The sequence below is a fragment of the Bison bison genome, unplaced genomic scaffold, assembly GCF_000754665.1.
Source record: "Bison bison bison isolate TAMUID 2011002044 unplaced genomic scaffold, Bison_UMD1.0 scf7180017864197, whole genome shotgun sequence".
NCBI lineage: Eukaryota > Metazoa > Chordata > Mammalia > Artiodactyla > Bovidae > Bison > Bison bison.
The window spans coordinates 861,651-877,126 of NW_011494769.1; the positions used below are offsets into that span (position 1 = coordinate 861,651).

Sequence of the window (15,476 nt, forward strand, 5' to 3'; positions counted from 1 at the left end):
CAGCCAGTGTTCTTGCCTGGAGAATCCCAGGGACGGGGGAGCCTGGTGGGCTGCTGTCTATGGGGTCGCACAGAGTCGGACACGACTGAAGCGACTTAGCAGCAGCAGCAGCAACATATATACTTATTTATTAATTCATTAGACAAAAGATCTAGGGGCAGCCCTCATACCCATTGCGATCTTGAAGCAGTGATGAATGTAAATGATATTACCAAGTATTAGAACCACTGTGATACCATATGAAAAAATATACAATCTCTGTGGGTGACAAAGTATTTGCTTTGCTGCCTACATCAATAATTGAAAGAACTGCTATTAGAAATTAATGAAAATTTGGTAAAAAAAAAAAAAAGCTAACACTCAGATTCCTTGATGTCTAAATTCTTCCACAGACCCATGACCCTGGTTAGTAAATATGTGGAGGCACTGAAGTAATAACTAGAGGTAGGACTTCCCTGGTGGTCCAGAGGTTAAGAATCCACCTGCCAATACAGAGGACACAGATTCAATTCCTGGTTGGGAAGATTCCACATGCTGTGAAGCAACTAAGCCCGTGAGATGCAACTACCGAACCTGCACACGGATGCCCACATGGTGAGAGTCTGTATTCCACACACAAGAAGCCACTGCAATGAGAAGTCTGCGTACCACAACGAGAGAGCAGTCCCTGCTTGCCACAGCTAGAGAGAAAGCCCACGCACAGCAACAAAGAACCACCGTAGCCATAAATAAGTAAATAAAAATCACCAGAGGCAATCTTGTCCATTTTACTCTATCATATAGGGTAACCCAAACACCAGGCAAAGGGGTATTTTCTCCTTTTGTTTGGGATTTCTAGGTGAAAACATTTATAATGTCTTTCATTAAACTATGAACCTTATTTAATATTGTTAGGAAGATCCTTATTCAAAGCTTCTACCGCAAATAATTTTTTGAAACTATTGTTTGTATAATATGCATAACACAGGTTGGAAATGTTATTTTTGTAGTTGTTTCATGATGGTAAGATTGGTTGAATTATGGTAACTGTATCAGCAACATATATCAATGAGTTGTTCATTAAAATAAGATCTGAAGATCTGGTTCCAAGAATCAAAAAGTTAATTTCTTTACTGAAAGATTTTCCTTTTGGTAGAACATTTAGGAAGCAAGTGGGAGCCCTCAGGGCATAACTAAAAATGGGAGTGAGCTGAATTTTCTGCTGCAGGTCATACCCTCTAAATGAAGTCCTTTTCAAAGTGAAAGGCTTACTGACTATGCTTGAATAACTTGCCAACAATCACTGGACTAATCCTAGCTTTACTACCTTTATACTTAGTTATATCCCCCAAGTATGTTTCTATTTCATCTTTTTAAACAGTGAATGAATATAGGGTTGAAAACCTCTATTTTATTCTCAAAAGTTACAGAAGAGAGAGGTAATCATATCACTGTTTTAAAATTCTAAGTCCTATGTATCCTATTTTCCAAGTGATCTTGCATTCCTATGCCCTGAAATTGACTGAAATCCTCCAAATCCTTTATTAAATTCTTAATTATTTAGAAAGTTCTATTGGCAGATTCTTCTCAAAATGAATACTATGGGAGGGGCGGCAAAAGAGACTACTGAGTTTGGTAAGAGTGTTCCTTCTTTTATTTCATTTCTCGACACCTCAGCATCACCTGAAAATTTACTAAACATGCAAATTCTCAGGACTTACCCAAGACCTACTGAATTAGAAACCCTAGAGGTGGGACCAGCAATCTGTGTTTTATTAAGTCTTTCAGGGATTCTGATGTCTGCTCAAGAATCACTGGTCTAACACATAAGGAAAGAAGTTCTTGAGACTTCTGAAAGGGGTCTGAAATGATTGGTCAGAGGACTGCCTGCAAGGTTAAAGGAGGAAGTGATGGTGAGCCCCGAGGATGGCAGAAGAGAAGGTAAGGAGGCAGAATGCAGCAAGAGTGAAAGGGTTCTTCCAGGAGCCAGGATCATGAGCTGGGTTGATAAAGATAATGTCAGATGGACAATGCAGTCCTGGTTGAGCTGAGGACATGCCAGAAAACATGAGTAAACTCTAGTCACCGACTCACTGACAGAAGGTCATAGAACATGGTTTAGTTGCTAAGTCGTGTCTGAGTCTTTGCAACCCCATGGACTGTAGCCTGCCAGGCTCCTCTATCTATGGGATTTTTCAGGCAAGAATACTGGAGTGGGTTGTCATTTCCTTCTCCAGGGGATCTTCCCCACCCAGGGATTGAACCTGGGACTCCTGCATTGCAGGCAGATTCTTTACCAACTGAGCTAACATGGCACGAGGCAAAGGCAAATACCTCTGACACGAAAACTGATGACAGCCCTTCCTACTTACAGAATGTTTACTACGTGGCTGAGTTCCTGCCAAGCAAACTAAGTGAATTATCTCGTGGGATTTTCACAAACATTATCTGCATTTTGCAGCCTGAAGACATTGAGACAGAGAGAAGTAATATGCTCAAGACTATACCATGAGTGATGGCAGAGCCGGAATGGCAGCCAGGCTCTGAAGCCAACACCGGTGTTTTAATCACCACATCATCTGCCATCCCATTTTTCACAAATGTGAGTCAGCATCTGCCCAGCCGAAATAGGGAATGTTCACACTTGTTGCCGGTCTAAAAGCAGCCTGACAACATTTGTAAAGCCTTCAAGAATAATTCACTGCACTTTGCTCACTGCACACTCACTCCGTTTTCCTTAGCACAGCACAAACTATCTGCTCCCATCCGTCCACAGGGCCTCGCATTTTGCCTCTAGCAAAGAGTGGTGAAGCAGATGGATCTGCTCTTTATCAAGGCCAGTATCATTCAAAGGAATCTTAAAAAACCCAGAGAGGTGGTTCCTTTTTAAGCCAGTATAAATATCTGTAGCCTATAAAACAGGTTTTAGGAAAGTAATTGGACCAAGTTGTGGTGGAGTCATTAATATAAAGTGGTGGTAATCATACTGACAACAATTTATGGATAGGCTGCTTATCAAATATGTATAAGATCCAAAGATTTGGTTTTGGAGACAGAAAATGAATTTCTTCCCTGAAAGATCTATCTTTTCCCTTGAACGCTAAGGGAGCCTTGCTGAATGGCTTACAGGATATATATAAACAGCTGGGCAGCAGAGACGACTGGAAACTATTATTTTACAAGATGTCCCTCTGTTATCTGCAAGTTTCTCAGGATTTTCATTCTTTTCCAGTCTTTCCATCTGAGTGAGGCCAAGGTGGGGACCACAGAGAATGGAGACAGAACATCACAGGAGGGACTTCCTCACACAACTTCTGCTCTCCAGGCTTCCTGGAGCTGGAGTTGGGGGGCGGATTCCAGGGGGGTCTCCATAACTGGGTGAGAGGTTTGGGCCCTCAGATGAGAAAGAATGTGCACCTGCCCTCATGAATCAGGAAATGCTGACCATATTGTGTTGCTCTCTCATGGAGAGGAGTGGCTTTTGGATGGACTAGACAAAAATTCTTCTAAAGGGTGAAGCAGGATGCTGGTCTAGTGATGTGATGTGATCTGGCCTTTGCCTTACTGACAGAGGCCCTGGCATGTGGGATGGCAGGATGGGAGAAAGCCTGGCCCCCTCCCCATGCGGTTTCAGAAGGTTATCTTCCCACCCAAGATGCCTGGCAGATGCTTATCAGCTCAGCCCAGTACTAGCCTGTCTGCTGGTGCTAGCTGGGGTCTTTCCATCTCCCTTAGCTCTCATGGCTGCCCTTTCACATAAAGGCTATGTGTACCCTGCTCCAGAGGGTGCCGTTCTTCCCTAGGAACAGGCTGGAAGGTTCTCACCTGTTCCTGTGGGGGCGAGCGGAACTCCCTGGTCTTCCGGGCGGTCAGGGCCGCAGACATGTTCAGGGCCTGCATGAGCTCGTTGTAGCGGAACTTCTGATTTTCCTGGAGCTTGGAGACATAGATGTCACCGAAGGCCACAATGGCCTCCACCCGGTGCTGCAGCTCACAGTCACAGAGATAGCTGAGCAGCTCACACATCTGTAAAAGTGTACACACATGAGAATATAATAACACTTCATGTCCCCTGGTGATGCAATTATCATTCCCAATCTACAGACGGTAACACTGAGGCTTAGACAATTTGAGGAACTTGCCCAGTGTTATACAGTAACCACAGAGCTATTACTGGAATCCAAATTGGCTATTACTGGACGACTCTAGAACAGTATTTGAACCTAGAGCCCAGTTCTTCACTGCTGAGACCAGAACTACAACAGGGAAATGAGCTCATTAGACATAAAGCACGTCTGCCTGTGGAGACAGAGAACAGCATGTAGGAGGGTGTTCTCCCAGGGCTCAAAGCTCAGTACAGAGACCATCACCAAATCGCACATCTGAGGACTGAGTCTCTTCTCTGACATCTTCTGGTTCTAGGTGATGGGTAAGTCAGTCTTTGGTTTCTCTATGAATCTTTCATTGCTTTTGCTTATCGGCACTGTTTGATCAATTTATCAGGATTGTTATAGCTAATCTTATCATATTAGAATTTATACTAATAAAAAAAACAACAGCTGTAGCTTACTGAGCACCAGCTATTTGCCAGACACTGTGCCAGGCACTTGCCATACTTTATGTGTTTTTTGCATATTTTTACTAAAGCAGAAGTTCTATTCACCCATCTCCACTTAACACCACACACATGACTAAGGAGCACCCTCCAGCGTGTCTGGGCACAGACAAGGCCCCTGGTGGTGGGGTGCTGGACAGCCTCTGCTCCCACCAGGTAAAGTGGGACCCATCTCTTACACCCATTCTACTTGTGATTATAATTACCATTTAAAGTCACATAGGTCAATACAATAGGACAGCCTCTGCTCCCACCAGGTAAAGTGGGACCCATCTCTTACACCCATTCTACTTGTGATTATAATTACCATTTAAAGTCACATAGGTCAATACAATAGGACAGCCTCTGCTCCCACCAGGTAAAGTGGGACCCATCTCTTACACCCATTCTACTTGTGATTATAATTACCATTTAAAGTCACATAGGTCAATACAATAGGACAGCCTCTGCTCCCACCAGGTAAAGTGGGACCCATCTCTTACACCCATTCTACTTGTGATTATAATTACCATTTAAAGTCACATAGGTCAATACAATAGGAAAATGAAGCTGAGTGACTAGGGAGCATCTGAGAAAGTCAAGTTTTTTTAAAAAAACAAAATGCTAAAACTGAGTGTTAGACAAGTATAAAAAATTAGGAAAATCATAAAAATCCAGAAGCATTTTGCACTCAGCTTGCTTTTGATTACCTCTAGATCTCAGGGTACCTTAAAGACCCCAGACTGGCAATCATAGATGGTACATGACAGGTAACATCTATGGAGGAGAGAGCTCAATGTGCCAGTCAGGGACTCACGTTAAAGAAAAGGTCTTGGCCCTCCATCAGAATAGCACATTTATATGTTTTAATAAAATGTTTAAGGTACATATGTGAAATTTGTTATGCTTCTGCTCTATATTTAAGGCTTTGATGAAATGAACACCATCACACTGGATAAGAGAACTTAATTGCAGATTACTTTTTATAATATATTTTATACTAAATATATTTCAAATTATATTTTATAAAAACACATTTTAATATTGTTTTACAATTATATCATCATCCACATTTTAAAAATCATAAAGCTAAGACTGATGGGCTACTAACTTGGCAAATTTATTCAGCTAGTAAGTGGCCAAGGAGCAGGAATTAAAATCCAGGGATTCCTGGACTAGGCTCACTCCACTAAGACAAACTCCTCTCCTCCATTATTCTTTTTTCTTTTTTTTTTTAACTCATTAAAAAATGTTACTGAAGTACAATTGATTTACAGCACTATGTTAATTTCTCCTCTATTTCTTTTCATTTCTCTTTTCTCAATGCTGAAAAGACAAAGTCACCATCATCCCCAGTACATCACTGATGCTAGCTCATGTCTAGTAAGACTATGTCTTAAGAAATACTGAGGTTCCTCAGGTGATGCCAAGGGGGCAACTCTAAATGAGTAGGACTCTTAGCTCAGATGGCATTTTCTTTGAATGCCAGTATAACAGGCCCACATCAGCCTGGTGATCAGGGTATGGCAATGCATGAGAGTAGGTGATGAGTGTGGTCATCCTACAAGCCAATTCCTTTGGTCAATTGCACAGTCAAAGGCTCCTCTCTGTCTCTAGACAAGATCTCACCAATAAGCCCTTTAGTCCCAAGGAATAGGAGATAAGATCAGGGAAAATCTATCACTGGTACCAGAAAAACAATTCTAAAACAGGTACCTTATTGATGAGGGCTGGTATTCTCATTTTGGTTTAGGGAGACTTGGTAGCTCAGACAGTAAAGAATCTGCCTGCAATGCAGAAGACCTGGGTTTAATCCCTGGGTCAGAAAGAACCCCTGGAGAAGGGAATGGCAACCCACTCCACTATTCTTGCTTGGGAAATCCCATGGAGAAAGGAGCCTGGTGGGCTACAGTTCATAGGGTCGCATAGAGTTGGACACGACTGAGCAACCAACACTTTCACTTTCACTAGAGAGTACGTTCCAGCTCAGAAACAAGCAGGACCAGGGGGTGCTCTCCCTCAACATCTCTGCTCCACTCCACATTCAGGCCCATGTCCACAGTCCAGACGCATCACCAGGCTGCCCTGTCTCCCTCCCTAGTTCTTTCCAAGGGCAAGATGCTGGCTGCCCCGGGTTACCTGCAGCTTGACGGACTCCGGTAATCGGGTCTGCAACAAGCCTTTGATGGGAGCCTCCCTGCTGGCCTTTTCCCCAGCCTCCACAGCCTTCTCCTCCACCTGTGTCACCTCCTCCTTCTCTGCTCCCTCCTCCGTCTCCCCACTGTGCTCCCCAAACACAGAGGGGTCGATGAGGAGGAGGATCTGCCGAACGTCATCATCATCAAACACCCCCATGATCAGCAGGGTTCCGATGAGCTTCAGCACAGGCACAAACTGGAATTCCACGGAACCCCCGACAGGGTCCCGGATGTGAGCACCGCTGCACTGCACTGCCTCCGTCAGCATGCCCAGTGCCTTCATCTTGAGAAGCTCCAAGGGAATCTCGGGGCTCTGCTTCTGGTGCTCCTCGTTGGTGGTGATGAAGCAGGGGGTGGAGAACCTGAACCCTGGCTTGAGGCACGTTCTCGGGCCCACTCCAGGGAGCCCGTGCCTCTTGGACTCATCGGGGTACAGGCGGATTTTCCTGGTGGTGCTGGTGATGGGGATGATGTACTCATTCTTCATCATCAGCTTCCTCTCCTTAGCGCTGGCCAGGTGGATGCTGATGAGCAGGTCATAGAAGCCTGAGCGCAGGAGGCCAGGGAGGTACTTGTTGTCAATGGCATAGAAGAGTTGGGAGAGGTCCACATGGCTGCACAGGGCGTAGGCCACGCGGCTATTTCCCAGGGCGCACAAGGCGCTGTAGAGTCTCAGAGTATGGTAATGGAACCGCATGAGGTCCTCCTGCTCACAGAGCTCCAGGATATCCACACACCTGAGGAAGAGACAAGCAATCAACTGCTCCATGTGGAGGAAATGTGAATTTCCTCCACGTGAATCCATGTGCTAGGATTCAGCAGAGTGCTCACTCTGGGAATCCCCAGATTTCATGCAGCCCAAGGAAGGCAGAGCAGATAGAGGGCTTACAGGTTATTACTCCTTTTGCAGCTCTGGTCCATATCCCAGCTCCTGATAATCCACTATTTCTAACTATAAGGGTCTCAAAAGTCTGAAAGACTTAAAGAAGACACTAGCTTACCAAATATCCAAGTCCTCATCATTAGGGAAATGTCCAAACCTCAATACTGAAAACATTCATCAGGTCCATGCCAGGTGACTCTGTCTTCTTATTTGTAGGCTCAAGGACATCCTCTGCCCTTGAAGAAGATGTAGTTAAAGCTCTCCATCAATCTACCATCTGCTTCACCTACATGATCTCTAATTTACCATCAGCTTTCCCTTTCCTGAAAACAAACACATGCCTGCACTCTTGTCCAGAGAGGAAACACTTTCCAACCTGAGGTAAGTTGGTGTCAATTCACTTTCTCCATCCTGACTGTAGCAATCTTTAGCTGTGTATGGGTGTGGGGGTCCAGGGCACAGGCTCTGATCTCTGCTTAGATTTTTCCATTTTGTCTTCTCACTGAGAATCTGAGGACCCTTTGCAATTAGCTTACTTGGCAGGACTCCTTTCTGCTCCTTCCCTACAAGTGCCTGTGCTGCTGCTGCTGTCCATGACCCAGTGGAATACCTAAGTGGGAGCTACATGGATGTCAATGTAGCTCTGCCCTCCATTTTTTTTTCCTGTCCAAGTGATCAAGGGGTAATAACATTTACAAAATAAACTTACTTAATTCTATGTCCATAAACTGAACTCACTCATCTAACACGCTAGTAAAGTAATGCTCAAAATTCTTCAAGCCAGGCTTCAACAATATGTGAACCGTGAACTTTCAGATGTTCAAGCTGGTTTTAGAAAAGGCAGAGGAACCCGAGATCAAATTGCCAACATCCACTGGATTATGGAAAAAGCAAGAGAGTTCCAGAAAAACATCTATTTCTGCTTTATTGACTATGCCAAAGCCTTTGACTGTGTGGATCACAATAAACTGTGGAAAATTCTGAAAGAAATGGGAATACCAGACCACCTGACTTGCCTATTAAGAAATCTGTATGCAGGTCAGGAAGCAACAGAACTGGACATGGAACAACAGACTGGTTCGAAATAGGGAAAGGAGTATGTCAAGGCTGTATATTGTCACTCTGCTTATTTAACTTATATGCAGAGTACATAATGGAAACGCTGGGCTTAGATGAAGCATAGGCTGGAATCAAGAGTGCCAGGAGAAATATCAATAACCTCATATATGCAGATGACACCACCCTTACGGCAGAAAGTGAAGAAGAACTAAAGAGTCTCTTGATGAAAGTGAAAGAGGAGAGTGAAAAAGTTGGCTTAAAGCTCCACATTCAGAATATTAAGATCATGGCATCTGGTCCCACCACTTCATGGCAAATAGATGGGAAAACAGTGGAAACAGTGGCAGACTTTATTTTTGGGCTCCAAAATCACTGCAGATGGTGACTGCAGCCATGAAATTAAAAGATGCTTACTCCTTGGAAGGAAAGTTATCACCAACCTAGACAGCATTAAAAAGCAGAGACATTACTTTGCCAACAAAGGTCCATCTAATCAAGACTGGTTCTTCCAGTAGTCATGTATGGATGTGAGAGTTGGACTATAAAGAAAGCTGAGCACTGAAAAATTGATGCTTTTGAACTGTGGTGTTGGGGAATACTTGTGAGAGTCCCTTGGACTGCAAGGAGATCCAGCCAGTCCATCCTAAAGGAAAGTCCTGAATATTCATTGGAAGGACTGATGCTGAAGCTGAAACTCCAATACTTTAGCCACCTGATGCGAAGAGCTAACTCATTTGAAAAGACCTTGATGCTGGGAAAGATTGAAGAGGGGAGGAGAAGGGGATGACAGAGGATGAGATGGTTGGATGGCATCATGGACTCAATGGACATGAGTTTGAGTAAGCCCTGGGGGTTGGTAATGGACAGGGAGGCCTGGTGTGCTGCAGTCCATGGGTTCGCAGAGTTGGACACAACTGAGTGACTGAACTGAACTGAAACTGAACTCGATTTTACCTACACAACTTCCTTTCTTCCCTCCCAGCAATCCATTGAGTGAGCATTGATCTCACTGTATTGATGAGGAGACTGAAGCCTGGGGTGTATCAGTAGATCACTCAAGAGCCACAAACAGCAAGTGGCAGCCCTGGAACTGAACCCAGGCCATAAAACAGGAGAATCTCTTAATGAGAAGGGGGGCCAGGAGCCTGATTCTTGGTTCTCCAAGCAATCTAGGCTTGCCTCATTCTTTCCAGTATTGCCATCATAATAGATTTCTGGACCATGCCTTTTTTAATTTAAGGCACGGAAATGTCCCTGAGTGCAGAACTCAGAGCTACAGTGAAAGCCCCATGGCTGGCACATCATCGTGAATATCCTGCTCCTATTTCCGAGTGATAGTTAAAGTGGGGAAGGGAAAGAAAAGAAAAACCCATGCTTTGGGGCAATCAGCAACCACCCTGGACCTTGGCCGGTGAGGATGTTCCCCCTTCCCTCCCGGGCTTGCTGGGTCCTGCCTCCGCCTCCCCATCTCCTGGCCCCTCCCCTTTCTCCATGGGCCCCTCTACTACCTGTTCTCTTCCGGGATGTGGAGTGCCATCATCTGCAGGGGCTCCAGGCACTGCACCACCCAGCCATGGCGCTCGCTCACCCTCTCCGTCTCCACCTTCAGGAAGCTGCTGGGCATGCGGCTCCAGAGCACAGGCTGGATGGTTTGGACATCCAGCCGTGGTGGGCATTGAGGGACGGGGTTCTTCTCTTCACTCTTAAATATGGCTGCTGACAGGGGCATGGCATTCTGGGACAAGGCAGAAAGGCGTCAGACACATGCAATTCAGAGATGCTCAGTGACTGCACAGTCCAGTCAGCCCACAATAAGCAACAGTGAGCCATACCTTAAAGTGAGCTGTACATTAAAGAGAGACAAGTGCATCCAGGGACCAATGATGGCTTTTCCAGCACTAATAAAGACCTGACATAATGGGTTATATGAGCATCCATTAATCCTTTTGGAACCCAAAAGAAGTAGGGGAAGGGGAAAATGGGAACCTATGTTCTGCGGCATGAATTTCACATGGATGTGTAGAGGTGGGGGGGGGCATTTGAGAAGCAGGAGGTCAGAGATTTCCTGGTTTCCTCATGCCTGAGCTTCTCCCCATAATGGCCTGTGCATCTTATGTATAGCCATTAGACAAGGGACAGATAAATACCTTCAGCTTCCCAAGTTCAAATTGAAACAGAGAGGTGCTTGTGGGCTGCAGGAAGACGGCTGGAAACACTTTGGTATTGGGCTCCACCTGGAAACCAAAACAAATCCAGAGGTTTGCCCAGAATTATAAAATCCTAGGGGGCTAAGTCATGAGTGTTTCAATCAGTGTCCTCATTCTAACTTGAGGGGAAAGAGGACAGCTAACTGGCTGCTCACTGGGCACTGTTCAGAAATTCCCAGAGACCCAGGGCCTACTGGTAGCTACTGTCACTGTTCCTAACTTCAATACTCCTCTCTCCACTCAGGGCTGAGTGGTCTCACATCCTTTCATTTTCCCTCTCAGGTAATTGAGAAGCCAGCAGCTTTCTCCAGCGTGCAGGAGGGCAGTCACAGGTGGGAGCTACCATCTGCCCACCAGAGGCAGTGTGTGCTCTGGTCACAGAACAAGGTAGGGTACTGGCTCTTCACAAGGAGACCCTCAGGGAGCACCATCATGCATTACTCCTGCTCATGGGAGGTGATGAGTGAGGGCAGTGAGGTGACTTCAGTATTCTTTCTGAAGGCACGTGGTGCTGGTCAGGCAAGCCTGGTGAAATTATAGCAGAATGTCCCAACCTCGGTCCTACTGATGGTTTGGGCTGGGTAAGTCTCTGTGTGAGGGCTGTCCTTGGCATTGTAGAGTAGTTACCAGCATCCCTGGCCTCTATGTACTAACATGTCAGTAGTACTCTCCACCCCACCATGGTCATGATAACCCAAAATGTCTCCAGAGATGGCCCGATGTCCCTGAAGGGAGAAGTCCCTCCACTCGAGAGCTAACTTTGCAGGCAAGGACCACATGGTACTTCCATGAAGAAGCTGCCCCCAGAGCCTGTCTCCTCCCTCAAAACCTCTCCTCCTTACTTGGTTCCTCTAGACTTCTCTCCACCCCTTCCTCACTCTATGATTTTACTTCTTACATTAAATAGTGTGAGATTCACCAACTGCCTTTTAGCTGCTGCTTAAATGAGGCATGTGATATGTTTATGACATCAGGGCCTTCATTTATCACTTATTTACTTCAATGTGGAGCTTTTGATCAGACTTGGAGGACCACGGAAGAAGAAATGCGACTTTAATCCCACCAGTGAAAGTCCTTTGCTGCTGCTGCTGCTAAGTCGCTTCAGTCATGTCTGACTCTGTGCAACCCCCCAGATGGGAGCCCAAGCAAATTCAGACATTAGGACATGCTTACAACTCTCCTGACCCATCAAATTAGGGGCTTCTGGGTGTTGTGGACATACCTGAAAAGCGTCCCCCAGTGAGTTACTCCCTTGAATAATCGCCTCTTCTAGAATCTGTGTCTTGTTTCCAGCAAACAGGTTATTGCAAAAGCTAAAGGCCTGTCGTTCCCTTGATTGGTTGTATTATAGAGAAGATTCCATTTCAGCAGACTGGAGAAGAAGTTGCTCCAGATAGCCTCAGAGAAGTACACTGCCATGTTTTGAGAGGGCCATGTGGCAAGGAGTTCTAGGGGGTTTCATGGCGCTGAAAGTGGTAAGCTCCTGGCTTCAGCCAGCAAGAAATGGAGCCTGAGTTTTACAAATGCAAGCAACTGAATTTCTGCCAACAACCACATGAATTTAGAAAAGGACCCCAAGCTCCAGAAAAGAATGCAGCCTGGCTGACAACTTGACTGCAGCCTTGGGAGATGCTGAGCTTGGGACCCAGATAAATTCTGTCCTGACTCCTGACCCATGGACACCATGGGACAATGAATGAATGCTTCTGAGTCACTGAAAGTAAAGTGAAAGGGTTAGTTGCTCAGTTGTGTCTGACTCTTTGTGACCCCATGGACTGTAGCATACTAGGCTCCTCTGTCCATGGAATTCTTCAGACAAGAATATTAGCGAGGGTTGCCATTCCTTTCTCCAGAGGGATGTTCCCGACCCAGGGATTGAACCTGGGTCTCCCGCATTGCAGGCAGATTCTTTACCATCTGAGTCACCTGGGAGGCCCTTAAGTCACCGAGTTTGTGGTAATTTGTTATGAGCCAATAGAAAATGAATATAGCGATTTTCCTTTCTTCCAGGATATTTGTTACAGGCTTCCTGTAAATAATAAACTTCCTCAATGCATTTAGACATAATATTTATAAACACATTTTTAAGACTGGAAGTGACTTAAAGGACTGTCTGGTTCAGAGCTGTTGGCTTATGATGAAGAGGCCAGACGGGTTAAACACCAGGCTTGTTCCCAGCATATGGCATTCAAGCACACTGCAGTGGGCTCACATTTCAGATAAGACAGTTGCTTTATACCTGATGCCTCAGGTACCTCTGGATGATTATGAAAGGATGATGCTAGTAAAACTAATAGGTAGGGATGGAGCTGCTAGAACTGCCTGCTGCTGCTGCTAAGTCGCTTTAGTCATGTCCGACTCTGTGTGACCCCATAGATGGCGACCCACCAGGCTCCCCGGTCCCTGGGATTCTCCAGGCAAGAACACTGGAGTGAGTTGCCATTTCCTTCTCCAATGCATGAAAGTGAAAAGTGAAAGTGAGGTCACTCAGTCATGTCTGACCCTCAGCGACCCCATGGACTGCAGGCTCCTCCGTCCATGGGATTTTGCAGGCAAGAGTACTGGAGTGGGGTGCCATTGCCTTCTCCGAGAACTGCCTAGGCTATGTCTAAAATAAGCTTTGCTGAGGACATTCAACAGTTATTTAGTGCCTATCACATACCTGCTTTGTGCCAGGATCTGGGTTTATGGGTGAGAGACACAAATGGGAAATTCTGATTTGCTGCTGTGTGACTTTGGTCACAAAGCAAGAGTCATCTTTAGGCTGGCCCCAGATTTCTCAAATACTCTAACAGGTAACATTCTAGAACAATGTGTGCCTCTCAAGTCATTGCAACTTGAAGCAAACAGAGGTCTGGTGGGTGAGAAAATTTTGCCTGAATCAGCCAGGTGGAAGAGAGAGAAATGCACTCACTCAGAGATTTCTGATGCTGAACTCAATTGTACCATCATGGGGAGTGACAGGCTAAAGGAGGTGACACGTTTTTAGGTCCCTCAGGAATGATCCCTGCAAACGTCATAAGCTACCCAGTCAAACGGCAGGGTCCTCCTCAAACTTCCCCGCAGAGAGGAGGTCCTTGAAAGCATGTAGGATGGATGCTCTGGGATTGGTTTATTTCTACCCTCAGAGTACATTCCCACCACAATGAACAATGGAAACTTTTCTTCAATCACTAAAATAACAAGAACACACAAGTGTGAGCACCTGATGGGTGTCCATAAGGAAAGAAACTGCAACTGCTGGTGCGGTAAGTGGAATATCCTAGACGGCCCTCCTGACCCCTCAGTTAGTCCTGTGATCCTGGATGTCATGGGGCAAAACTGATTCTGTCAGCAAGGCTACTAACAAGCTGACCTTAAGATAGAGACAGTATCCTTGTGGGCCTAATCCAATTGCACAAATTCTTAAAAACAAGTGTTTTCTCTTGCTGGGGGCAGAATGGAAAATCAGAGAGTCAAAGGATGAGAAGAACCAGCTGTGCCCTTGTTGGCTTTAAGGATGGAAGGGACCACGTGAGAGGGAATGTGGGCACCTCTGGGAGCAGAGAGGGGTCAGCCACCAAGGAAGTGGGGACCTCAGAACCTCTGCCTACAACCACAACTGGATCCTGCTGACAACATGAAGGAGCTTGCAAGGGAGGCTGCCCAGAGCCTCAGGACAGAGCCAGCTCAGTCCAGCTGACACCTTGATTTTGGCCTTGTGTGGACCTGGGCAGAGAACCCAGTCAAATCTACAAAACCATGAAATGATAAACAGATGCTGCTTGAAGCTGCTAATTCTGTGGTAATGTGTTAGGCAGCAACTAAAATCTAGTGGCTTCCCAGCCAAGTTGGTCAGTTTGCAACAAATACTTAGCAAGCACTCCCTGGGCGCCAGGTACCACGGTCTCATGTTCTGGGATACGGGAGTGAACCCGCGAGGGGAGGCAGCCCCGCCCTCAAGGAGCTTATATTCTGGAAGGGGGTACTGCAGCCTGACGGAATAAGCAGCGAGTCCAGATTTGAGGCTGCCACGAAGTGCCATGGACTTTCTTCCCTTTGTGTTTCTTCCCTTTTTATCGCTGGCTGATCTACTTTGTCTTTGCAATGATGGACATTCTATCTCTAATCATGTGTGAAGGTCAGGGCGTAGGAAACAGCCTGAATTGAAAGGTAACCCCTCTCGTAAATCTGAATCTTACAGCTGGCCTCTGCTCGCAGAGCTGTGCGGCTGGGATGGCAGTAACTGAGGACAATCTCTTGAACATACATTTTATTTCTCATTTCCCCCATGATTACATTAAGTGAGACAGAAAAAGCTTTTCAGATTGCGTAGCAGTATTTAATGGGGAGGTCTGGAAACCTTGGAGAGAATCCTTCTCTTATTATTTTGGTTACTGGTCCTTTCTGAATGGAAAGCCAGTGTATAAATATTACTACCCTGCTCTGCTCAAGATAATTGAAAAATGAAAATGGCTACAACTGCAGAATAACAATTATCCCAGGGCTGGGAGACCAGACACACGGCTGGACATGTTAACTGTCTCGCCGGGAATGAGAAGGGGGCTGGGTGGGTG

At 45.8% G+C, this 15,476-nt stretch overlaps 1 protein-coding gene across 1 annotated transcript in view; it reads right to left on the minus strand.

The window, feature by feature from the left end:
* RYR3 (ryanodine receptor 3) overlaps nucleotides 1-15,476 on the minus strand; it is a 567,299-nt gene that overhangs the window by 171,043 nt on the left and 380,780 nt on the right. The window contains exons 33-36 of the mRNA XM_010844173.1: nucleotides 10,861-10,947; nucleotides 10,222-10,448; nucleotides 6,713-7,508; nucleotides 3,805-4,005 (exon numbers count right to left, since the gene is read on the minus strand). Coding sequence (XP_010842475.1) covers nucleotides 3,805-4,005; nucleotides 6,713-7,508; nucleotides 10,222-10,448; nucleotides 10,861-10,947 — 1,311 coding nt within the window. The remainder of the gene's footprint in view (nucleotides 1-3,804; nucleotides 4,006-6,712; nucleotides 7,509-10,221; nucleotides 10,449-10,860; nucleotides 10,948-15,476) is intronic.